General features: G+C 35.9%; 6 protein-coding genes across 8 annotated transcripts; 4 read left to right on the plus strand and 2 right to left on the minus strand.

Moving 5' to 3' along the window:
• Positions 1-643: 643 nt before the first annotated feature.
• LOC127258717 (uncharacterized) lies at positions 644-2,211 on the minus strand. The gene is made up of 2 exons (XM_051285670.1): positions 983-2,211; positions 644-870 (listed from the first exon to the last, which is right to left on the minus strand). The coding sequence occupies exons 1-2, from the start codon at positions 2,056-2,058 to the stop codon at positions 861-863; spliced, it is 1,086 nt and encodes a 361-aa protein (XP_051141627.1). The 5' UTR covers positions 2,059-2,211; the 3' UTR covers positions 644-860.
• Positions 2,212-4,534: 2,323 nt separating this feature from the next.
• Positions 4,535-10,812, plus strand: LOC127258883 (uncharacterized). Its single transcript, XM_051285934.1, has 23 exons — positions 4,535-4,912; positions 5,258-5,337; positions 5,597-5,683; positions 5,787-5,837; positions 5,928-6,045; positions 6,130-6,186; positions 6,778-6,842; positions 6,931-7,014; positions 7,264-7,314; positions 7,406-7,468; positions 7,575-7,621; positions 7,770-7,839; positions 7,915-7,977; positions 8,109-8,198; positions 8,281-8,319; positions 8,776-8,925; positions 9,005-9,082; positions 9,173-9,258; positions 9,483-9,531; positions 9,607-9,687; positions 9,827-9,920; positions 10,117-10,226; positions 10,453-10,812. Exons 1-22 carry the CDS (start codon positions 4,795-4,797, stop codon positions 10,182-10,184), a joined length of 1,689 nt encoding a protein of 562 aa, XP_051141891.1. The 5' UTR covers positions 4,535-4,794; the 3' UTR covers positions 10,185-10,226; positions 10,453-10,812.
• Positions 10,813-10,917: 105 nt separating this feature from the next.
• LOC127258884 (uncharacterized) lies at positions 10,918-11,919 on the minus strand. Its single transcript, XM_051285935.1, has one exon. The coding sequence runs from the start codon at positions 11,765-11,767 to the stop codon at positions 11,243-11,245; it is 525 nt and encodes a 174-aa protein (XP_051141892.1). The 5' UTR covers positions 11,768-11,919; the 3' UTR covers positions 10,918-11,242.
• Positions 11,920-14,405: 2,486 nt separating this feature from the next.
• Positions 14,406-16,021, plus strand: LOC127258706 (uncharacterized). Its single transcript, XM_051285654.1, has one exon. The coding sequence runs from the start codon at positions 14,953-14,955 to the stop codon at positions 15,607-15,609; it is 657 nt and encodes a 218-aa protein (XP_051141611.1). The 5' UTR covers positions 14,406-14,952; the 3' UTR covers positions 15,610-16,021.
• Positions 16,022-17,287: 1,266 nt separating this feature from the next.
• Positions 17,288-21,763, plus strand: LOC127258724 (importin subunit alpha-like). 3 transcript variants are annotated; one of them, XM_051285677.1, is made up of 12 exons: positions 17,305-17,377; positions 17,479-17,727; positions 18,115-18,211; positions 18,294-18,385; positions 18,495-18,626; positions 18,778-18,963; positions 19,060-19,223; positions 19,345-19,423; positions 20,125-20,253; positions 20,475-20,602; positions 20,677-21,047; positions 21,190-21,763. In XM_051285677.1, exons 2-11 carry the CDS (start codon positions 17,518-17,520, stop codon positions 21,044-21,046), a joined length of 1,587 nt encoding a protein of 528 aa, XP_051141634.1. In that variant the 5' UTR covers positions 17,305-17,377; positions 17,479-17,517; the 3' UTR covers position 21,047; positions 21,190-21,763. The 3 variants fall into 3 exon arrangements, with proteins under 3 accessions (XP_051141635.1, XP_051141633.1, XP_051141634.1); XM_051285678.1 differs by having other exon boundaries at positions 17,288-17,727; positions 21,198-21,763; XM_051285676.1 differs by having other exon boundaries at positions 17,289-17,727.
• A 1,294-nt stretch (positions 21,764-23,057) lies between these two features.
• On the plus strand, positions 23,058-24,456 carry LOC127258728 (GATA transcription factor 15-like). The gene is made up of 3 exons (XM_051285682.1): positions 23,058-23,672; positions 23,784-23,891; positions 23,974-24,456. Exons 1-3 carry the CDS (start codon positions 23,652-23,654, stop codon positions 24,223-24,225), a joined length of 381 nt encoding a protein of 126 aa, XP_051141639.1. The 5' UTR covers positions 23,058-23,651; the 3' UTR covers positions 24,226-24,456.
• Positions 24,457-24,500: the final 44 nt, after the last annotated feature.

Consider the following 24,500-nt stretch of genomic DNA (forward strand, 5'->3'; position numbering starts at 1 on the left):
AAAAAATTGAAATAATGGTAAAAGATGTATATAACACAAAACATGAGAAATTGAGAATTAAATGAAAAGGTTCAATAGAAAAGATCCAAAAAGTCACAATATCCAAAAAGACTTGAATCATTTCAATATATGCAATAATAATTGACCTATCATTGTATTTGTATCCAAAGAAATGTGTGCCCACCATTTTTGTTAAGCACCGTGGAGTGGAGTGTAAATTCAAATCTCATATTGAAAGATCTAATACTTCTAAATTTCATTAGTACAAAGTCCTTTTAAAAAAATTCAAAAATAAATTTGAGTTAGCCAACCCCAACAAGTAAAATCAGACACGAGGCAAAAAGAAAGAGGTGTCACTGTTATTACATCACTACTATCCTAAATAAATGGATTGTGAGATCTTGCTAGATAAATTAATGAGGATTTGGGGGATGATTTTATTTATAAGTGCAGGAAATGTAGACCTAAACTGAGGCAGGGGGGGAGGGACATGGGGGACACCCACATGCCAACTGAATAATTTATTTATTTATTAAGTACTGTGACTCAAATAACCGCCGGCAGTGAACGAGACGGCAATAAATTCAGAATGCACATGACACGTTCAGTTCATTCGTCAGCATATTAGGTAGACAGGTAGATAGATAGATAGAGATATTATTATTGTCAATCAAGTCCAAAACATTTTTTGCATTTTACAGAGGCAAAGCAGTGAAACTTTAGAAATTACAGACCATTCCCTTGTTTCAAACCACCAAAATTAAAGGGAGGAAAAATAGGTAGATCACCGAAAAACGATCATGGAAAATGGTAATAATCCAGTTAGATGATGAGCAACATCATCGTCTCCGGTGGTATATTCAACAGCTCCTGTATTGCGTAGAACGAAGGAGAGCTATAACAGCATGGATATGGCGGTAGTATGCCCATGATCTTTATATTCAAAGCTAAAATAGATATTAGACTGAATTACGAGCTTCACCTGGAAGAAATTGGACTCAGATTTCTGGCAAATCCACTGAAAGCTCCGTAACTCTTGGAGGTGAATCCTAAGCATCCAAACAACCCTTGCCTGTAGGGTAGAAATGTCTTCTTCTTCATCTCCTCTGCTTGAGCTCTGTTGGCGGTGTAAAGCAACTCATGAGCAGACGGCGGAACTCGCCGTTTCCACACTCCGTTCGCAGGTTTTCTGGCCGCTCGCGGACCTTTCCTTGCGTCGCTTCTGCTTCTCTTCTCATCGCGTGAGGATGACGGCGATAAAGCAGGCGACGAAGACGACGCCGGTGGTTTCTTATCCTTAATTGAAGAGAAGGAAATCGCCGACCATAATCTCTCCTTTTTATTGGCTCTTCCTCCCTCGCTTTTGCTCCTGTTAAGAAGATCCTTCAGAAACATCCATTTTCTCGAATTTCTCCCTGAAGATGAAGACCGTGAAGATGATGCTGAGCATGACGGAGTCGTTTCGCTTGATTCAATTTCTTTCGTTTCGTTTTCCTCATCCACAGCGATGGCTCTCAAACCTTGCCATTCGTACTCTGAATTGAAGCGTAATGGCGACATAGATCTGGCTTTACGGTGAGAGTACTTAACATTTCTCAACCTCGAACCCCTACCTCTTTCATTTGCTGCATCCTCCGAATCCACGCCATACAGATCTATATATGGTGCAACAGCTTCCTGACGTCTCTGCAAATGAGAAGATAGCTTCATAGGTCGGATTTGACCATTGAAGAACAACTCATCAGCAGACGTCATGGAGCCAATTCCACCGGATCCATTAGGAGAAAACCTGGAAGAGAACTCGAACTCAAATGAGCCAGAGTCGGATGACAAAAACACCGGCTCATAATCGTACACCTGTGTTTGATTTTTTTCAGTTAGAATGAAATGCGTAGGACTGGCCGGAGCACTGAAGAAGTAGCCGCAAGGAGGACCATGGCCGGGGCTAGATGGAGCACTGACGAAGGGAGTGGAACAAGCACTGTCAATATCATCACTGAATCGCGGCGGCTCTGCGGCGGATGAAGCTCCGAGCAGTTTAGAGGGCGAAATGGACATTATTGGAGAGAGGAGAGTAGAGGAGAGGAGAGCGCATAGGGAAACGGAGGGAGAGAGCTTTGAGAAAAACTGTAGGGAAACTGCAGGTGAGAGTGACTAACCTTGCTGGACACGCAATTATTGTAAACTGGTGCTGCACATAAATGGAGACCGTCTCTGCCGAGCCACCTTCGCATTTATTATCACTACCCCAATATTTTCTAAATTTTTTATTAATACTCGTCGCTCACCAAAATTTCTACCCATCATTGGAGTGAAGACACGTTGTATTTTTTTTTTAAATGGAAAAAGGTACAAAAATGGTTTAAAAAAAAAAAAAATTTATGATAAAATAAATAAATAAATTGTTATATAATAATATTATAATATTAGGTAAGTATATAAATATAATATATGTATATATGAAATATATAGATATATCTTTGTAGTGTGATGTATGCATGTAAGTATGTATATAAGTTAGATACATTTCTAATTTTAAAACTTTTGAAGTATTATTTATACATGACAATATATTTTTAAAAATATAAACTTATTTTTGATGAACAATTTAAAACATCATGTAGTTTAGTGAGTAAGAGTGAAGCCCACGATGATATTGAGTTAAAAGTAGATATAAAGTCATCTCCAACTCATTAATTTAATTTATCTAGTTTTAACTTTAAATGTGGAGTTATTATAGTAATTTTACTCTAATTATAATTTTATTTTTCACTCTTATTCTTCAAATATTCAATTTTTTCTGTTATTTTAAACAACCTTTTTTTATAATTTAAAATATTTTTTTTTTTCAAATTTTAGAAAAATAAATAAAAAATTTAAAAGTTAATATAAAAATTTAAAAATTTTAAAAATAATAAAAAAAAAATTGAAGCAACGGCCAATTTATGTGTTGATAATTGGCGTTGTACTGTAGCTAACGCAAAAAAATAGCGTAAAACAATCGACGCCAAATCAATCAATCATTCGCGCTGGATTGAAGATGCCCTGTGAGTGAAGGTAATATAAATTAATTGAGTGTGTTTGTTTGGATCATTGGGTGTTAGTGTTTTAATTTAGTTTAAACAATAAAATTTAAATTTAAATAATTGTTTGATATTGATATAAATAAATATTTAATACAATATTTAATATTTTATAATGTGAAAATATTTAATTGAATGCCATACAAAAAAAAAATTGAAATGTAGTATTATTTTTTAGACTTTTTGAAAAAGAAGTAGTAGAAAATCTTCATAATTTTTATTTATTTTTTATAAATAAAATTTAGTTATTCAAGTGATACAACCTTGAATGAAAAAAATAAAAAATAAAATTTATTTATAGTCTCAGGGATAGCCCAATTGTATGGAATGAACTTATAACTGTGAGGTTATAGATTTAAATTCCAAACGCCTCCAAGGATTCCACTTCGTCAAAAAATAAACGAACGATACTATTTATATAAATATATTGCAAAAATTTAGCAAACACAATAACTTATTTATTACAATTTCCCACGGACAATAGAGGTTTTCTTCACTCACTTAAAAACTAGTTGTACAATGAGATTCAAGTCGAGGCCAATTTTTCGAAGAAATTTGGAGACAACCTCGTGCAGTCGAGGTACTTCTCAAAATGATATATATATTTTTTTTCCACACATTTGCTCCATCTCTTAACAGACACAACATTTTCAAAGCCACTTGGGGTGTTTTTCTTTGGGGAATTAATCTGTTTATCCAATTTTTTTCAAAAAAAAAATATCAAATCAAACACCTATTTTTTATTTTTTATATTATACTAAAAATCAATTTTACATTCAAAATATCACATCAATACCTATTTATACCATATCATACAACTATTCAAATTCAAAATTTTTACTATTTAAATCTCAACTCAAAATCCAATCGCCCAAACAAACACACCCTTGCTCTAAAAGAGTTGAACACATGAGCTTTAAAGGTCCTTCCCTCTAAAGGGTTTTTTTAGAGGGGACAGTTGTATTTGGTCTGACCGTGTCTTTTGTTTGGACGGTCTCCAAATTTGTTAATGGGCCACAATAATTGGGCTTTGTAACAGGCAACAATAGGTTCGACACGTAGAAAAAAGAAAAAGAGTATTTTGGCATGTCCTGACAGACGTATCATATCATATCAGGAAGCTTAATTTATTGACTTATTCTCTGTAACGATTCTTCAAATCCCATATTTATAAGTTATTTAATTTACGTGTTGTATTCGTGGCTCAATAATATTCCTGTAATTGCACTGCCGACTGTAAAAGAAAAGAAAATATAACCAGCACCGCAACACGTCATCTCCATCTATTTGCCAAAATATTAAATGACAGTTTCCAACACGTTGTTCGAATCACTGAAAGGGAAATCGGTACTCGAATAACGCCCGGTTCAATATTCCGATAATTTTAAAAAGGAAATTAAAATTAAAATAAATAAATATAAAAATAAATAAACAGGGGTTTGGATTCGGCGCTTTTGGGCGTTAGGGTTTAGGGTCTGGACTATATATATATTCATGGGGACGAAACCCTCGCCATTGGGAAAGGTTGAGAAAAGGTGTCTGAGCTTTTGACGACGAAGAAGAAGGGAGTGCGCTTCTCACACAGGAGCTTTTGAGCTTTTTCATATTCGCGCGCGAAGCTTGAGGCAAACTTCGCCACCACAATTTCTACTGCGGAAATCGCAGAACGAATTGAGCCGCCAATTTTTTTATTGGTCGATAGTGGAGGAGGATGAAGTACGTATTGGTTACCGGGGGCGTCGTGAGCGGCCTTGGGAAAGGCGTCACTGCCAGCAGCATCGGCGTTGTGCTCAAAGCATGCGGACTTCGAGTGACTTCAATTAAAATTGGTTTGTTCGTTCACTTATTGATTTGTGCGTTGTTATTTGATCTTCCTTTCTTTTTAGCGTCCATAGAGAGATCTAGGGATAAAATGACGGTGTCATAGCACAATGTTCTGTAAACGTGATTGAAGAAGCGAGGCATTTCGCCTCTCTTTGTATACCCCTGCGGCGAAAATTTGAGTACATGTTAAAAATTTACGTTTTTTTTTAATAATCCATTTGATAGATATAATTTTTAATTAGAATGGAAAGCGATGTATAGATTATGTTCTTGATATGCTGGTTTAGAGATTTCCAGCAACATGGGATTGGTACTATACGGTGAATTTGATTATTTTTTACTCATGTCAGATCCATATTTAAACATGGACGCTGGTACAATGTCACCATTTGAGCACGGAGAGGTTTTTGTTCTTGATGACGGTGGTGAGGTACTGATTCTTTTTATTTGAATATTTCCCGTGCAATCCACAGTGAAATGCTGATTACAGATATGCTATAATTTTGGACAATAATATTTTATGGTAATTTTAGCATATCTGCTACTCTGCTACATCATTTTTTACCTCCCCCAATCATGAGAAATTCTAGATATTACTTTGTAATTCACCTTGTGTTATTTGATAAATTATAGAATTTGTTAATTTCTCATTCTTACATGTATTGGATGGCTTTTGTAACATGTGGCAGGTGGATTTAGATTTAGGTAACTATGAACGGTTCTTGGATGTGAGACTAACTAGAGACAATAATATTACCACAGGGAAGATTTTTCAGGTAATGTTGTCTTTATATTCCCACAGAAGACATTTATTATTATTATTATTATTATTATTATTATTGTTGCTGACGACGACGCATTCCCCTGTTTTTTTATTAGTCTGTACTTGAGAAGGAACGAAGGGGCGATTATCTTGGGAAGACAGTACAGGTTTTTCTATGTTTGTTGCTGTGATTTGATTCTTACAAATGAATTTGCATGGAATTAGCTATCATACTCTGCATTTACGACTTAATTCAGGTGGTCCCTCACATAACTGACGCCATTAAGAATTGGATTGAAACGGTAGCTGCTATCCCTGTAGATGGAAAAGAGGGTCCGGCAGACGTTTGCGTTATTGAATTGGGAGGAACTGTTGGTAAATGATCTCTTGATTAGAGAACTTCTGTGTTTATAATATAAATCTTTATGTAAATCTGCCTATGACTCCTCAAAATTCTAGGTGATATTGAATCAATGCCATTCATTGAAGCTTTACGGCAGCTACTTTTCTCAGTTGGTAAGGCGCAGAATAGGACATATATCCATATTCTTATTTTCCCTATTCTGGATATTAGAGCTCAATTGTTCTCTTGGTTTGCCATTATGTTTTCAGCTCCAGCGAATAAACTTTGAGACCAAATCTACATTTCCCCTTCTGACTTCATTTTTTTGGTGTTGTTTTACCTAGATTGAATTAGACGATGCGTTGCTCTTAGCAAATATTTTTCCGTCCAAAATATTTTGCTATTGTTTTTTTTTTTTATTTTATTTGGGATGTTTCAAACCTTTCGCAGCTTTTCTTTATTTCCACCAACTTTTTTATTGTTTTTCTTTACCCTCCTAAATACAATTTAGAAAATCATTCTGAACAAACTTTAAGGGCAAAAAGTTAAAAAAACCCTATAAAAAATATACTATCTAAATTACTGCGCCATAAGCGTAAGTAGCAGACGAAATGGGATAGAGGTAGTATATGTTTTCTTTCTGTGGTTTAGGATGAGACAATAAATTATACTATGACCACATTCCTTGATTCTAAACTATGTCCGATGCAATTCAGTTTAGATATCTGCATTTTGCTATTTTAATGTTTGTCTTGTTCTTACAGAGCCAAACAATTTCTGTTTGATCCATGTGAGTCTTATACCTGTTCTTGGCGTTGTTGGAGAGCAAGTAATAGCCTGTCCTATCTAAGAATCATATGATAATAATACATGCAGCGAATTGCAGTCTTATGCATGGCAATTTTTGCACTTCGCAGAAAACTAAACCCACACAGCATAGTGTGCGGGAATTGAGAGCCTTAGGCTTGACTCCACACTTTCTTGCTTGCCGCTCTGCTCAGGTACACCTTTTTCATGCTTTTCCTTTTGTAGGTTAACGGTTTACAATAAATGACTTTGCCAAGGGGAAAAGTCAAACAGATAATCTTGGTTCTTTCATGGTGTTTAAATACTTAAGATTGATTGGTTGTGAACTTCTTATATGTAATCTTATCAAAATTTATATACGAAAACTTTTTTTTTTTAATTTTCTTTTTGGAAAATGTAGTATTGGAGTTAGAAAACTAATGATGTTTTTGTGTGATCTGTAGCCTTTGCTGGAAAGTACTAGGCAGAAGTTGTCCCAGTTTTGCCATGTCTCTGTAAGTTACTTATTTGGCTGTAACTTTTTGATCTCATGTGAATCTCAACATTTACTTATTTTTATTTTTATTTTTTCTGATGTTACTCTAGGTTGGTAATATCCTTAACATACATGATGTTCCAAACATTTGGCACATACCTCTTCTGCTTCGGGTGGGTAGTATTTATTGGTGAATTTTGATGCTGACCACATTTATGTCTTGGTTATTTATTTATTTTCTTTATTTCCATTCTTTAATTTTGTCATCCATTTGTCCAGAATCAAAATGCACACGAGGCTATTTTAAAACATTTGCAGCTAATGAAGTAAGTTGTTAACAGATTTTCTTTCCCTTATTCTTGTAAGTTGAATCATGCCAATGGCCTTTGGGTTGCATTAGGCTTTATTTATGTGTAGTAATAATTTTCTTGCTATTTTGAACTTGTGTCATGATAGTCAATTATTCTATTTCAGAGTTGCCAAGACTCCTAATCTGCAAGAGTGGACTGAGAGGGCCAAGATTTTCGACAACCTCTCCAACTCCGTTAGTGTCACCTGTTGCATACTCTCCCCTCTATTTGTTCTGGAATGTGAAGTTAGAATTTGAATGCTATTGCAGGTTAGAATTGCGATGGTGGGAAAGTATGTTGGGTTGACAGATTCTTATTTATCTGTCGTGAAGGTGAGAAATATTTTTGTCTTGTAATTCTATGAAGTCCAACATTGTGGTGATCTCTGTTTCATGGGGCGAGGGGCTTTTAGATAACATCTGGTTTACATGATGGAAACTTATAATTTTGAATCTGCTGGCAGGCGTTATTGCATGCTTGCATTTCATGTTCACTGAAGCCAGATATTAAGTGGATTGCAGCTTCTGATCTTGAAGACGACACAGCAAATTCAGTAGAGATGCTCACTTTCTATTGCATTTTTACCTTTTTCAGTTTTTAATTTAGGAGTTGTCTTAGGTTATATATTTTTGCAGAAACCTGAAGCTCATGCAACAGCTTGGGAAGATCTGAAGGTATACAATACTACCACTTCTCTTTTGTCCCCTGATTCTGCACTTCTCCTCTTGACACCATTCACATGTCTCTGTCCATGTTTAGTAGATAAGATGGTGGGCTTTGTGTAGCTGTATGTAATTTATATGATTTATTGGTTTTGTGAAACGGACTGTAAACACCATGTTAGATGATGTATTTCCTAAAATAATACATATTGCTGTTGAAATTCATATTTATGATGTATTTGAAATATTTCTTGCGCTGATATATAGTTATATTTTTGTTGCCGTATTAAGTAAAAATGTTCATAGTTTATTGCTTAGCATATTCTGTATGGGTTTGCTTAGTCATATTAGAATTTTGCTCTCTTCTTTTCGGAAACTATTGTTGCAAGTGTCTTGTGAACTATTTTTACCCACGTAGCAAAGTGATCTTTCTCGAAGTTCTGATAACAAAAAAAATCTTGATTTCAGAATGCTGCATGTATCTTGGTTCCTGGAGGCTTTGGTGATAGGGGTGTGAAAGGAATGATCTTGGCTGCAAAGTATGCTAGAGAAAATAAAGTTCCATATCTTGGAATTTGTTTGGGCATGCAGATATCTGTCATTGAGTTTGCTCAAAATGTTAGTTATATCTTTATTCAATAATTTTTCTGTCTTTTATTACAACATAATGAACCTTATGATTTTATGTACTCTGTAGATTGTGGGCTGGGAACATGCAAACAGCACTGAGTTTGATGATCAGACTCCTAACCCTGTCGTGATATTTATGCCAGAGGTATTCTGCGCTAATGTTCAAATACATAAATCTCTCTGCGAATTTTGTCCCATACGATAAATGACAGGTTCTTTTCGTGCATGAATTTAGGGTTCAAAAACCCATATGGGGAGCACTATGAGGCTTGGCAGTCGGAGAACTTTATTTCAAACACCAGACTGCCTAATGGCCAAGCTGTAAGAGCTCACACCCTTTCACATACATGTAGCTTGCATTTGGCCAAACTCAACAAATTACTTGAAGCTTTATGCATCTTTCTCAAATTTCTTTCTGCATCTTTTATTTTTTAATTTTTTGCATCACACCAGTTTTTCCAAGTGCTTTAGAGAGGTTGCAGTATCTGGGGTATCTTTTGATAATCTGATTGGCTAATGCTCCTGGTGTCTTTTATCTGATATAGGTACCATAATTTTGAGTATGTGGATGAGCGACATAGGCACAGATACGAGGTAACTTGATTGTATATTTACTTGTCTCTATTATTTGTTCTGGTGAATGTATGTTAATTATGCTAAGTTTCATAGGTAAACCCAGACGTAGTATCCAATTTTGAGGAACGTGGGTTGAAATTTGTCGGGAGGGATGAAAGTGGAAAGAGAATGGAGGTTATTTTCTCCGGCTTGGTTGTTTCAGTTTCAGTTTGCAATTATAGCTGCATTTCAGTAGTTTGATGTGTCGTACTTCTGTTAGACTAGATTATCATTCTCTAAACTTCAATTTCATCTTGTACCCTCATTTCTGCAGATTTTAGAGCTTACAAGCCATCCATATTATGTGGGGGTACAGTTTCATCCAGAATTCAAGTCACGTCCTGGGAGACCTTCACCCCCATTCTTAGGTAATGAGCTGTGACTGCAGACTGCTGCTTTTTGGGTGAAAAGTTGTTACATACACATTTGCAATACTTTGATTCATGAATATACTATAATTGTTTGTATAATTTTAGAGATCTATAATGTAACATCATATATGTGTTTAATAATGAAGTGATTTGAGGAGTGAAGATGCCTTCAATTGATTTTCAAATATTGTAGGTTTTATTTTGGCGGCAATTGGACAGTTGAGTTCGTTTCTTCAAAATTCTCAAAACGGGAGCTTGTAGGATTCCTACAGCCAACAACTGAGGGTTTCTCATAATTTCAAGGTTTGGTACATACTTTTGTGAATATCTGATATATTATTAGTCTCATTCCCATCTTGTATTGTGGGAAATCTTACATTTCTCATCTAGGTTTGGTATATTATCAAAATATAAAACCATGGATGGTTTTGAGTAATGTATATATCCATCATCACCTAGTTGGAGTGATCGGTAAATGTGTAAACCAAACAGCACAATGTCAATTTGACCATTTTTACACTTCTTGTAGGTATTTTGGCAGTCGGATAAGAGCTATTCTGGCATTTTTGAAAGATGTGCATTTGCAGCAACAGCAGCAGCTGGAATACACACACATGCTTACATTTGTGTTGGTGAAGTTGATGCGTCCAATTTCCTTCCCGGAGTTTTTTGTGTGTGAGAATTTAGTGGTTTTCTGCATTTCGTTTGCTTGTAGATATGCATTTCCGACGGATGTTTGGTTTGGAGAGAGTGTTCAAATTTTGAGTTTAAATTCTATATATGTGGGAGATGATAAAAAGAATATGTGAACTTCATTTGACATTTCCTGTAGTGGAGCTTTGTGTTTATATTGTTGATTTCATTTAGAGCCCTTATGTTTGCTTGTTAATATGCATTTCTTGTAGTATTGCAGCAGTAATCTTCCAATAGGATGTTACTATCTGCCTATAATGTATTCTCAACATTTCTTGTCTTTCTATTAGACATATATATCTTAAGACAAATGACAAATTTCAATTCATTTGAAAAACCAACGTTCGTATAATATGAATGCTAACCATATGCCTACAGAAAAATCCAAAACAATTCTGCTGTTTTTCTTTGCATATATAAATATTTAGTATATATCTACAGACAAAAAACGGCGCAATGCAAACAGAAATGACCAAACTGGGAGCTGAGCCAAAATGCAAACACGTTTATGCACAGAAACAGATCCGCTCGCTGCGTGCAGATCATCAAAACCAAAACCATTAATGCATTGTGAAAAAATTGTGTGTGTCGATGGAGGTCGCGTACGGATCGAGGACCTTATGATTTCAATTCCTGTACTGCTGATACGATTTCTGCCTTTGCAGCTTCATTTGCTCATAGAAGTTTGCTATAAACTGCTCCGCCTTCAGATCAATCCCCTCGTCACACTCTTCTTCCTCTCCTTCTTCCTCTTCTTCCTCACCATTTTTCAAAAAACTCACTCGCCTGCAGAACAATTCGCTCGCCTCACCACCAAAATAAGCACGATCTTCCTCGAAATCGTAGTCGAAATCCACGTGCGGCTTGATGCACGGAATGTGCGGCAACTTGAACCGCATGGAAGACGGACGATGCATTTTCACGCGTATGATCGGCGTGTCGTCGAAGGAGAATTCGCGGTCTCCGTACACTAGCGCTCCTTCAGCACCGCCATGCCTGGTGGAGTGGCGAAGCTTCCTCACAGTCTCACCCAACACATTCCAATTCACAACAAGCCTGTTCCTGAACAAGCCTCCTTTCCTCCCCCAGAGCAGCGCCAATCGGAGGACATTCCAAGCTCTTCGAGCAACAAGTGAGTTCTTCTTCGACATTTTTACTACTTTATTCCAACTTTTGCGTGTAGGTAATCGGAATAATGATTGTTCGCCGTTGCACAAAAGCGAATCCTATCGGAATTGTTTGAAGGATATTGTGGGGAACTATGGCTGTTAATTGCTTTCTGGGGAGCCTGGTTGTTGTGTCTCTCTCTCTATATATAGATTTATACATGGTGGGGACTTGGGCGGGATCATATTCGCGTACGCGGTATGAAATATACAGATTTTTAAAATAAATAGTAATAATAACAAGTACGGAATAAGTTTGAATTATTTAAATGGGGCGGTGGAAGCTTCGTCCTAGACACGCTTCTCTGTTTCTCTTCTCTACACGGACTGTACAATCTGTCACAAACATACGTTTTTTTCGTTGGTTTGTTTGCTTTCTTTTATTAATTGATTTAATTTTCTATTCAATCAAAACTAGTGTAAAATGGTTGGATACTATAGTTCAGGTGGTTGGTTAAATTAAAATCAGCTATCTAGTATTTGTTTACTATGGGACTTGGATCTCCGCTATGCCATACGATTTGTTTGATATAGCTATGTGAACAATTGTAGTTCAATTTTCTTATTTTTTTAAAACTTTGACCATATTTTATAACAAAGAGTTATTCATTGTTTATACAAAATATATTACATACAATAATTCATTTTTATTATAATTGTAATTGTATAAAGCAGTCGGGCGCGTACAAATATAATTTTAATAGTAACGGGATAGAGAACATAGTACAAATGGGAGCGTGACACGTATTACTTTCCGTGGAAGTCCCGGATTGGAAATCCAGGATCAGAAAAGTACAATAATTTATTGGGCGTATTGAAAATTAGAACAATGATTGGAGAGCATAGAGCAGCAGTCGCCCAATAATAAATTTCTTGAGGTTTGGTTTGGTTGTGAGGTTGGGTGGGTTCCTGTCACGTAATTAAATATTATATCTATGTTAATACTCCTTAAAGAAGGTTCCATGACTTGGTACAAGTAAACGTCCCTAAATTCCGATGCCAAACCTTACAAGTAAATAGATACACATTATAATATAGTCATACTAGTAGATACACATTAATTCAAATTAGTTTTGAAATACCACAATACTATGATTTATTGAAATTGGATTTGGGTCTGTTTTTTTGTTTCTTTAATCCAAATCTCCACATTTTGATTATTTGGATTTTGAGTTCTTTGGAGAAAAAAATAAAAATAAAAATTCATCAAATATTATTTTAATAATAAATTATAATAATAATAATAATAATAATTATTATTATTATTATTTTCAAATCGAGCAAAAGAAACATACCATAAAAAAACCCAAAAAGTTACATAAATAAATAAAATCACAATAGTACAGAGATAATACACAGGAAGATATCACTCTCATTGATATGAACAATCAGTATCTGTAGGTGTGAATCGAAATTAATGCAAATAGACATTTGAAGTTGGTCTGATTAACTTTATCAAAGTATTTTTTTTTTTTCTAAAATTTCATTTAACTACTGCAGGCTAAATTGCACAAAATCCACTTATGATTTCATGAAATTGCACCAAATTCCCATACTTTTAAAATTGGCGTCAAACTCTATCGTGTTTTCATAAACTTTTTTTTTTCAGTTTATTTTTACTATTTTTTTAGGCTAAATATATAAAAAATAAATATATTTGTAATTTTAGGGGTTTAAAAATTGAGATTCTAAAATTTATTCGCAGTTTGAGGGGTTAAATGCAAAGTTTATGAAACCACGAGGGAATTTGACGCAGTTTTAAAAGTACAGAGAGATTTGGTGCAATTTCATAAAACCAAAGTTGAATTTTGTGCAATTTAGCCAACTAGTGGCCTTCAGCACAACATCTTTACTTATTTCACAGTATCAGCTATATACTGTCACTTTGCAGCAAATTAAGGAATAAATTTCAGTGAGGAATACAATACACAGTGTAGATTTCCCAATGGGCTGAGGTGGTATTTATTGTATTGGAACAAGGATTGCTTTATAAATAGTATATAAGTGAAAAGGCAATTGGCAAAGTATTGTCTGATAGGTAACAAACAAACGTTATGAAAGTTCCTCAGCCACAGACACTGGTCCTACATCCTAATTCCTATTTACATATCCCTGGGTCTACACTACACTACACAGAAACAACCCGCCAACAACATTGAAAAATCAGGCTAATTTACTCATTTCACATTAGAGGCCCCATCTAATTTCTGACAACTTTTGTTTCAATCCTACCTTGCATTATGGGATCGATTAGGTTTCAATACTTGCCTTAGGCATTACATACCCAAATATTCAAATTGATCTCCCTCTCTCTCTCTCTCAATTTTATTTATTTATTTTTTAATTATGTAATAATATATCGATACAAATACAATGTACAGTTTCGTATAGAAGGATGGGTGGTGGCAACAGCAAGTTGACAACCTGTCCTGCAATCTAGTTTCTTTCTTAGTAAGAGTCAAGCAATCTCTGTTCTTGCTCAACTAACAGCTGTTTGTTATAATAATTCATTCCATCGCCACTCAAACGTTTTATTTTTTATTTTCCCATCAGACATTTTTCACCAACCAACCACCCTTCTATTATCTCCTATATCTACGTGTGTTTTTCAATACCAAGAAGGCCTCAAAATAGGGCAAGAAAGTTGATATAGAATGGATCCAGTCCAGATCCAAAGTTTCTAGAGAAAGATGTAGCAGTGGGGCTGATAGATTGGGCCCAATCGTTATTATTTTGAATGATCGGAATGGGCCAACAGCCCAATCCTAAACCCTAAAGCATACGTGAGGAAGAGATGTAGCCCTAACCAACGATAATGAAATCGATATAGCAAATTGGATGTGTATGTCAATTATGGAAGAAATTATTGTAGATTGATTGATGTATAGAAACTTGAATGGGTGATGGGGATGCGGTGTTGAACACCAACCATTCATCATGTTCTACGGCCATATATAGCGTAGGGTGTAAAACTATTGAAGGTTCAGAGTCCGTGAATTTAGAATTGATAAAAGGGATTGTAAATCAGGTTCATGTCCTCCTCGTTTAGCTCTTCGCTGGCCTGCTATTGCAGGCAGAGGTTGCTATTTCGAGATTCACCTACAAGGAAGGAGAATTTGAAAGCAATAGAACAAAATATAATAACAGTATAATGATTTGAGAGAGTAGGTATGGCGGAACGCGTACCGGAAAACGTCGCCGTCGCCATGGAATCGGCAGGTGAAGAAGCCAGCGGCGCCGCCGTTAAGCCGGCAATCGATGCGGAGAAGAAGAAGAAAAAACAGGGCGGCGCGTATGGTATTTTCAGCGCGGCTCTGTCGGTGCTGCGAAAGAAGAGTTCTGAAGATAAGGAGACGAAGAAAACATTGTCGAAACAGAAAAGTACCAATTGGAAGAAATTAGTTGGAGCTCTGCGTCCCCTGTGCCTGCAGCAGGCGGCGATGGAGAGCGCAGATGAGCATACCTTGCGGCGGCGAAAGCAAGCCTCGTCGGCCGAGAAGAAAACTCTGAAGGATTTTGTCCAGCCTAGATCTCCGGCGTCTTCCTGCTCCAGCGGTACCATGAGCAGATACGCTTCCGCGACGAGCCTTTGGGATCAGGACGATAGCAGTAGCAACAGCAGCGGCGATGAAATGGATCCAAACGAGGTGTTCGATGCACTGACCGAAGACGAGATGATTGACGCCAAGGCGGACGAATTCATCGCGCAATTTTACAGAGATCTTTATAATCAAAACGCGTCGCATCCTTCTCCCCGCTGCCTTGACGGTGGAATTTCACTGGATAGTCGAAACAGATTGGCGGCAAGCGATGATCTCCGACCTTGAGATTGAAATTCAAATTCAAATTCAAATTCCATTTCCATTTCCATGCAATGCATATATTATATGCATCTGGATCTGGTTTTAGTTTAGGTTGAAAGAGATGGAGATGGAGATGGTGCGCACTGAGCAGTATTCACAAGTCTCAATAATTTAGCATACGGTTAGTTCTAATACACCACCATTCTCAGTCACAATATCATTAATTTAGACCCAAACTATACTATACTATACTATACACTTTTAGAGATAATGCATTTAGGCCCTTTGGCGTGGGATGGGATGGATCATGGATTCGGACTTGGAAGTGGATTTTAAATGCTTCATGATGATTATTAAGTCGTTCTGTGTAATATGATCGATGATCAACAGTTTGTAAATTCGGCCCCTTTTATGTTATTATTATTATTATTTCATATCTTCTACATAATTTGTCATTTTTATTTTTATTTTATAATAGAAATAAATTTAAAACATTATCCATATACCAATCTTCAACTCCTATTAAATTCAAGTTTGATTTCGTTTAGGTTTATATGCATGTGAAAGATAACTAGTGTATTATAGCTCTACATACCATTTATACTTTGAAAGATACTAAAATAAAATAGAATTTCCAACAGTCTCAGATCACTTGCCAACTTGCCTGTCGGGTCTAATTTGTAAGGTATTAGGTTTGAGGCGAGTCGGGCCTAATTTGTATGACTTGCTTGTCGGCCTAATTTGTATGACTTGCCTGTCGGCCTAATTTAAGGTATTAAGTTCAGCTGCAGGTTTACCCAGTACGCATTGCGAGTTCCCACGTCATAAAAAAATAAAATAAAAAAAAAAAAAAAAGTAAAATAAAAGAAATACTAAACTTAACCACACTAAGTATATCACAATCTCAATGAGGAAATGGTGTACTAATCCTTGACAAAGCCTAGTTTTGTACTCCCTCGATCCTACCTATTTTCTATATTAGTCTCTTCCACATTATTTATTATTTTGAAATATAATTATACATTTTAATTCAAGTATTTAGTTATCTTACAATATCGACAATTATTTCTTCTATATCATCATTATTTTTACTAATATATTTTTTAATTATTTACTAATTATATTTTACCTAAATTTTCGTATTTATAATAACGCGTTCCATATTATATGGGACGGAGGAAGTATAAAATAAATTTTATAACGAGCTAATGTCCATATTCCGATGTCACTTATCTATTATTTTCTAGGTTATATGTTTCTAACAAAGTACATATATAGAATCACCTGTAATGTATTGTACAAACAATTCATTAGTATTAGCATATATGATGCAATATAAATATTTTTTAACTTTCAGCGAAAAAAGTTTAATTATAATGGGACTATTCTATTAATGATTGAGATTTAATGTAGTAACTATTAATTTTCTTTTGTAAAATATAAAAAAAAAAATACAGATATTACCCCATATTTTAAAATATAAATAAATTGAATTTGATTGGGCCGAATAGATATTTGGGCTTACTCTTTAGCCAATTCATTGCAGAAATTTAGGGTAGTGACCTAAGCCTGAAAAGTAGGGTCCGAATTCCGACTGTGTGAATTTGGATAATCAGTGGCATTATCGTTAATAAGAAGAAGATTGAGTCTATTTACAGAAGAGGTGGTATAATTATCATCAGCTCATTCCCATGTCACATGTCTCTCTCTCTCTCTCTCTCTGTTCATTTCCGCACGAAAAGAAAAAGGGCAGAAACACTCCTCTGTCTCTCCGTCTCATTCTCTCTCTTTAGTACGTTCCGAAGGTTTCATCCGTATCCTGAAATATTCTTCGATTCTCCATTCTGATCTGACACATAAGAGCAGGCAATTATTGCAATCGCTGTTTTCTAGGAATTTTACTTGTGTTTTTGGTACTGAATCGACGCAACGATGTCTCTGAGGCCGGGCGCGAAGACGGAAGTTCGCCGGAGCAGGTACAAGGTGGCGGTGGACGCGGAGGAGGGGCGACGGCGAAGAGAGGACAATATGGTGGAGATCCGGAAGAATAAAAGGGAGGAGAATTTGCTCAAGAAGCGCCGCGAGGGGCTTCAAGCTCAGCAGTTTCAGCCTACTGCTAGCGCGGGGCAGCACGATAAGAAGGTAGTTTGTATTTCTAGGATTTTTTTTCCTGCTTTTATTTCTTTATTACTAATCTAAATATCGTGTTTGGATCTGTTCCGAATGGTTTGCTACTTCCTTTTATTGATTGCTGATTGCTTCAATCAGCCGTTCGCCGCAGTGTTTTTTGCACTCGAAGCTGAGTTTCTTCGTTATGTTTATTGGTATATTTTCGGTGATTGAATGGAGACGTAGTCGGGTGTTCATATCCCTTCGCTATTTATTTGAACCTCGAAGATTTTAAGCTGAAGCTCTTTCTAGTAGCACGCTTAGAGGGCAAAATAAGCTTTTCTTTTACCTGTTCTCCGTGTATAACCAATTGGCTTTAAATCTACATTTCAATTGTTTTGCGTATGCATATTTCTGCAGTTAGAGAGTCTTCCCGCTATGGTTGCTGGTGTTTGGTCGAACGATGCTGCACTGCAACTTGAGGCCACAACTCAGTTCCGGAAACTTCTATCAATAGGTAAATAACTAGTATCTATATGCATAGAGGGTACTGATTTTGCATCATTAAATTTACCTGTTTGCTTATTTGATGTTAACAGAACGCAATCCACCAATAGAGGAAGTGATTCATTCTGGAGTTGTGCCTCGCTTTGTTGACTTTCTTGCTATAAATGATTACCCACAACTCCAGGTAAATAGATATAGAACTGGTTGCCTGCTGTTTAATTTCTTATTTTTCCCTATAATGTAATTTTCAATATTGTTTGTTTTTGAGCATGTAATTGTCTCTTCTCATCTAGTTTGAGGCAGCTTGGGCTCTCACGAATATTGCTTCTGGTACATCTGAAAACACCAGAGTGGTGATTGATCATGGTGCTGTTCCGATATTTGTGAAACTTCTTGGCTCTTCAAGTGATGATGTCCGTGAACAGGTATGGATTCCCACCTGCCTACTTTATTTGTGGTATTACAATACAGGATAACTGTATAGATATTATTTCTTTTGGATTTTTATGCTTTTACTTTACATTTTTGTGTTGTTGTATTTGGATTATTATGCATTTATTTTATGTTGGTTTTTAGGCTGTCTGGGCATTGGGAAATGTTGCTGGTGACTCACCGAAATGTCGTGATCTTGTCCTTGGCTATGGGGCTTTAATGCCATTATTGGGACAATTTAATGATCAGGCTAAGCTGTCTATGCTGAGAAATGCAACGTGGACGCTGTCAAACTTCTGTCGGGGAAAGCCACAACCTCACTTTGAGCAGGTTTGTTTAATAGTATTTTCCATGTCGTGATCATTTCTTCTGACAATCCTGCATAACTGAAACCTTTTGTTTGATAACTCTTGAGCTGCTGAGCAGGTGAAGCAAGCCCTGCCTGTCCTTGCTCGGCTAATTCATACACATGATGAAGAAGTCCTTACAGATGCATGTTGGGCACTGTCATATCTATCTGATGGCATTAGTGATAAGATTCAAGCTGTGATTGAGTCTGGTGTATGCCCTCGTCTTGTTGAGCTTTTACTGTAAGCTGTAGAACCTTGTGATGATCCTAAATAATCCTCTGAAGTCTCAGTTGATTTTCTGAGCTATTTTGTGGTGGTTTCTTATTTTGTGTTTTGTCATATGACTTATGTTGTTATGCAGTCACAACTCTCCATCTGTTTTGATTCCTGCCCTCAGAACTGTCGGTAATATTGTGACTGGTGATGACATTCAGACTCAGGTACTCCTCCGGAAATACTTCAACAGTGTTATACCTATTTTATTATTTCTTGATAACGCGTACCTATTTTATTGTTGCTCAAATGTTTACTTGTCACTCCTTCAATGCACCATACTTTATGCTCAAATAGGATATGATTTTTAATAAGAAAGTAATCATGTCTTTCAATATCTTCTTCCGAGCTTACAAGTTGATAATTGCTTAGCATCCTATATTTATCTTACTTCTGGTAATGAATGTATCTTAATCTTGATCAAGTTTTACCTGCCTAGCATTCAAATGTTTTAAATAATCTCTTGTAAGTTAGACAGATACTGGTCCATTCAGTATTTGAAACATGGTGGTGTGAAGCTATACCTGTGTTTAATAATTCTTCATATCAAATCTGTCTAGAGGTGAGCTTTGATTTACTTGTGTAACTTGATTAGCTTTTAACATATTTAAGAATTGCTGGTAGACTGCTTGCAGCTTAATTTATATGATGAAAGTGTTGCAAAAATTTCCCAACTATATGGTTTCTTTTACTAGTTTCATTGTTACGAGTCACTGTGCTACCTTTTAGGGTCTTTGAGCAAGTTAAGAAGCAGCTAATTAGCATAGATTACTAACTAGCCCCCTGTCTCAACTGCCTATCCAGGAGATCATTCATTTTTTAATATTGATACTTTTATTTCTTCTGAATAATTCAACACTTCTTTCAGGTTATCATTGATAACATGGCTCTTCCCTGCCTGCTCAATTTGTTGACTCAAAATTACAAGAAGAGTATAAAAAAGGAAGCATGTTGGACCACCTCAAATATCACTGCAGGAAACAGGGATCAGATCCAGGTATTAAGAATTCTGTGGAACTATTTCATTTGAATCTCCTCCATAGTCCCTATGTACAATATTTGAGAATACTGAAGAAATCTGAATAGAATATTAATTTTTTAAATTGAGTACAGTTCTAGTGTGTGTCTTATTGCTGCACTTCAACGCACTCGCTTGATTCCTTTATTTTCTCTGAGTTATTAAGCAGATTGATGAGGCTTTTTTGTTTGATCATGCAGGCTGTTATTGATGCTGGTATTATAGCTCCTCTTGTTATGTTACTTCAAAATGCAGAGTTTGATATAAAGAAAGAGGCTGCCTGGGCTATTTCCAACGCCACTTCTGGTGGAACTCATGAACAGATCAAGTGTGATAGTTGTTGCTATTTTCCTTTCCATTATACGAACGCACTTTTCAAACTTAATTCAACTTACATTGCAGATTCATGGTGCGCGAGGGATGTATAAAGCCTCTGTGTGACCTTCTACTTTGTCCTGACCCAAGAATAGTAATAGTGTGCTTGGAAGGCCTTGAAAATATTCTGAAAGTAGGGGAAGCTGAGAAGAATCAGGGCCACACTGGAGATGTAAATATCTATGCCCAGATGATTGATGATGCTGAAGGCCTGGAGAAGATTGAAAATCTTCAAAGTCATGACAACAATGAAATCTATGAAAAGGCAGTGAAGATCCTGGAAACATATTGGTTGGAAGAAGAAGATGAGCAGCTGTCTGGTGAGGCTCAACAATCTGGGTTCAATTTTGGCGGCGGCAACCTTCCAGTTCCATCCGGTGGATTCAAATTCAGTTAAGGTAAACAAAAACTTTCATGTGAGTGTTTTATTTGGTCTGTGCATATGTTAGTTCTGCCTTTAGTAGGAATTATATGATGCTTTTTATTTACTGCTGTCAGTTCAAATCATTTAAATTGAGAGTTTTTCTCTTTGTGTTGCAGCAATGCAGTGATATGATTGAACTTATATCATGGGAATACAAGTCCTTCAACAAGTGTGGCTGGTTAAATTGTCGTCCGGTGTCATGAGGCCAATCAGTCCACATTGCTACCTCATAAGGTGCAAAATCCTGCTGTGGATGAAGAAATTAAAATTGGCTCCTATCCTGTGATCGGTCCTCAAGAGTCTGCTGAAAATAAAAAAGGTCAGTCTTGTGTTGTCATCAGCCAACATTCGCATGTGTTTTGATGAAATCAAACTGCGAGAAATGTAGAGACCTATTCTTGTTTTGGGTCTTTGTGATGTGAGCTTTTTCTTCCATTGTGTTGGAAAGGATACATAAAATATCTACCTACAACCATGGAAAGTTATTTCCCATGGCTCTGTAGGAAACAAAGTGAAAACAGGTCTTATATTACTTGAGATTATACCATTATGTTTGCTGAAGAATCCTGGTGGTTGTCGTCGTCGTCGGTGTTCAAACACCCCTATAAGTTGTTTTAGCAGAAACATAAGCACACTTGCCTTGGATGTCTAATGAAATTATCAACTGCAAAGGTTGTGTTTTTCCCATGATGTCTTTTTGTGTGGCTACCTACTATTTTTCATTGGTTTATTCATACTTGTTAATCTAATCCTTTCAGTCTCTACTATAGTAACCAACACCTACCAATTGTCTTTGTTCCATATGTTTAATATCATTCATGATTTGTGTAGGCCATCTCTTATTTAGACCAGTTGAGTTGATAATAGGAGAAAGCATATCTGTCACTTTCTGCAATAAATATTTCATCAAGCCTTGTTTGTTTCTCTGTTATCTAGTGCTAAATGTTACTTATGGTATCATCTACTGTACTTTGAAAATTAAATATATCTAGGTATGCAATAATTGAATTATAATATGGTACAGCCGTTTAAAAATGATAATAGGTCAATTTGGGTCGGCTTCACACAACTTTACCCTAATCTGTTTATTATTTAATCTGTTTATTAGTGTCTTGGGTTCATATAGATATTTATATATAACTGAGTTGAAATTTCTATCCAAATTTAATTATTTTGCTCCGGGTTCGAGTTGAATTGTTTTATTTTTTTTATATATAATAAATTAAATAATTAATATTAATATATTTATGCGATTATCGTTCAAATTTTCAAATTTAAGTCGGATTAGATTTTACGCTTAAGGTCATACATGTCTTTCTTGTTTCAGTGAATCCACATGTAGGAAGCAGCGGTTGTCATGTTTGCTTGTATTGTACCATGTAAAACAGCACTCACCCACCAAAATAATATATTGCATTTGTTGCCCCCATAAATTGAGAATCAAACAAACAAACTACTGCGTTGTGAATAAAAACAGTAACAATCAGACACCAAGATTTGCAGACGTAGGGACAAATGATTTCACTATTATTGTTAAAATTATAATATTAATAATAATGTGATAATGATATGAGTGTTAAATAAATTCTGGTATCGTCTTGTCTTGTCCTGTCCTGTCTTTTCAAACCCAGCTGAATAATATGACACACTGATTTCGTCGTCCTCTTCAATTTGTATGCACTCTTTTAGTATTTGCTTATAACCAAGATATAAATAGTTCGTCGTTTTTGGTACTTGGATTTTTCATATTAAAAATAATGGTTTGATATAGTATTTATATGAGAAACAAATATTCTTTTTTTAAGTGCAAAATAACAGCCTTTGCATCCTAACTACTAACCTGTTAATTACATGAAAATAAATTTCAATTGACAGGAATCTTTCCTCATTAATTAGCAATATATATAGCCTGCATTTTTGTCTTCAAAAGTCCTTTTCACAAATCCATTCATTCTCATGCTAGAAAATTATTCCAATTTACGATATAAAAAACTATACAATAGATACTTGATTAATTATTTGAAAGTCTTTTAAATAAATTACATACTAATTACTGTATTTATTTATTTACTTATCCAAGTAATCCCTTAAAAGCTCCACCGCAAAGATCAGATCAAAATCATTTTCAACGGCTGAGATGTACTAAAAATTTGAGCAGTGGAGAGGGACAAAATGGTCAATCTGCAGAAAATATCAAATATTGAGCCAGCTAGGGTTTTGTTGTCCCGTTGGCGTTTTAGCAGGTTTTGGTTGAGAGTATATAAAAAGCTTAGATCAGCACATTGCACATATTCATACTCACGCCAAAAAGACTGCACGGCCCGTCGCGCTGCATCACTCATCGAGTCATCGTCTATTCTCAATTCCATAAATCCTCTGATCATTTGATCATCTGAATCTCTAGCGTTTTCCGTTTGTGTTTCTCTATTTTTCGATACAATTTCTGTGTCGATGCTTTGATCATTTCGTGATCTGATTAGAGACGCCTGCAGCGCCGCCAAAACTGTTTGCTGGTGTGCGTTTTCTCTGTGCTTTCGTATTAGCTTGGATTGCAGCAACTAGTTCCCTGGTTCATGGTATGGATCTGAAAGTAGATAAGGTGAGGAGTTCGGTTTTTATTCCTTGATTTGCACATTTCATTCTGATCAAATCTCGACATGATACTCGTGTATTCTTTATCTAACTTGGTTTAGTGTTTTTTATTCTTCAGAAAGCAGATTTGGAGGGGAAACATCACGACAGTTCTACATCGAAGAGTTGCAGCGATTGTCACACAACTAGAACCCCTCTGTGGCGAGGCGGTCCATCTGGACCCAAGGTGACTGCCTTATTTTGATTTATCTTCAAAAAATTTAAACCGAATCTCCATTTCTGATTTCGAAATACACTCGATTGTTCAGTCATTATGCAATGCGTGTGGGATCAAATACAACAAAAAGAGGAGGCAACTGTTGGGACTTGATACAGGAAAAAGCAACAAGAAAAAGAAGCGAACGAGCGTCGATCGGAGCGATGCAGTGCGAGAGATTTTGAAAATGCGACTTACAGCTTTGGGAAGTGAAATCGTGTTGCAGAGATCGGGGAAACTGATGAGTAAGTTGCGAGAGGAAGAGCAGGCGGCGATATTGTTAATGGCGCTGTCTTGTGCTTAAACCAGCAGTACCTCAAGCTGATCTCATTGTACCTCAACTTTTCTGACTATTCAAAAACAATATTGTCTAACCAAAATTGTAATGCCTGCCTGCAAAGGACTGATTTAGCTTTCCGATCACTAAATTCACTGTAGGGATGCTTTTGTAGCAGGACTTTTATTCCTTCCTTCATTTTTGCTTTGACTGTGCAGTTGCAGTAACATTCTGTTGGCGAAATGATACTCATAAAAAAAAAAAAAAAACAAATTCATTTTAAAGAATTCTATTAAAAGGAA

This window comes from Andrographis paniculata, unplaced genomic scaffold, assembly GCF_009805555.1.
Source record: "Andrographis paniculata isolate CXL003 unplaced genomic scaffold, ASM980555v1 Contig5END, whole genome shotgun sequence".
Classification (NCBI taxonomy): Eukaryota; Viridiplantae; Streptophyta; class Magnoliopsida; order Lamiales; family Acanthaceae; genus Andrographis; species Andrographis paniculata.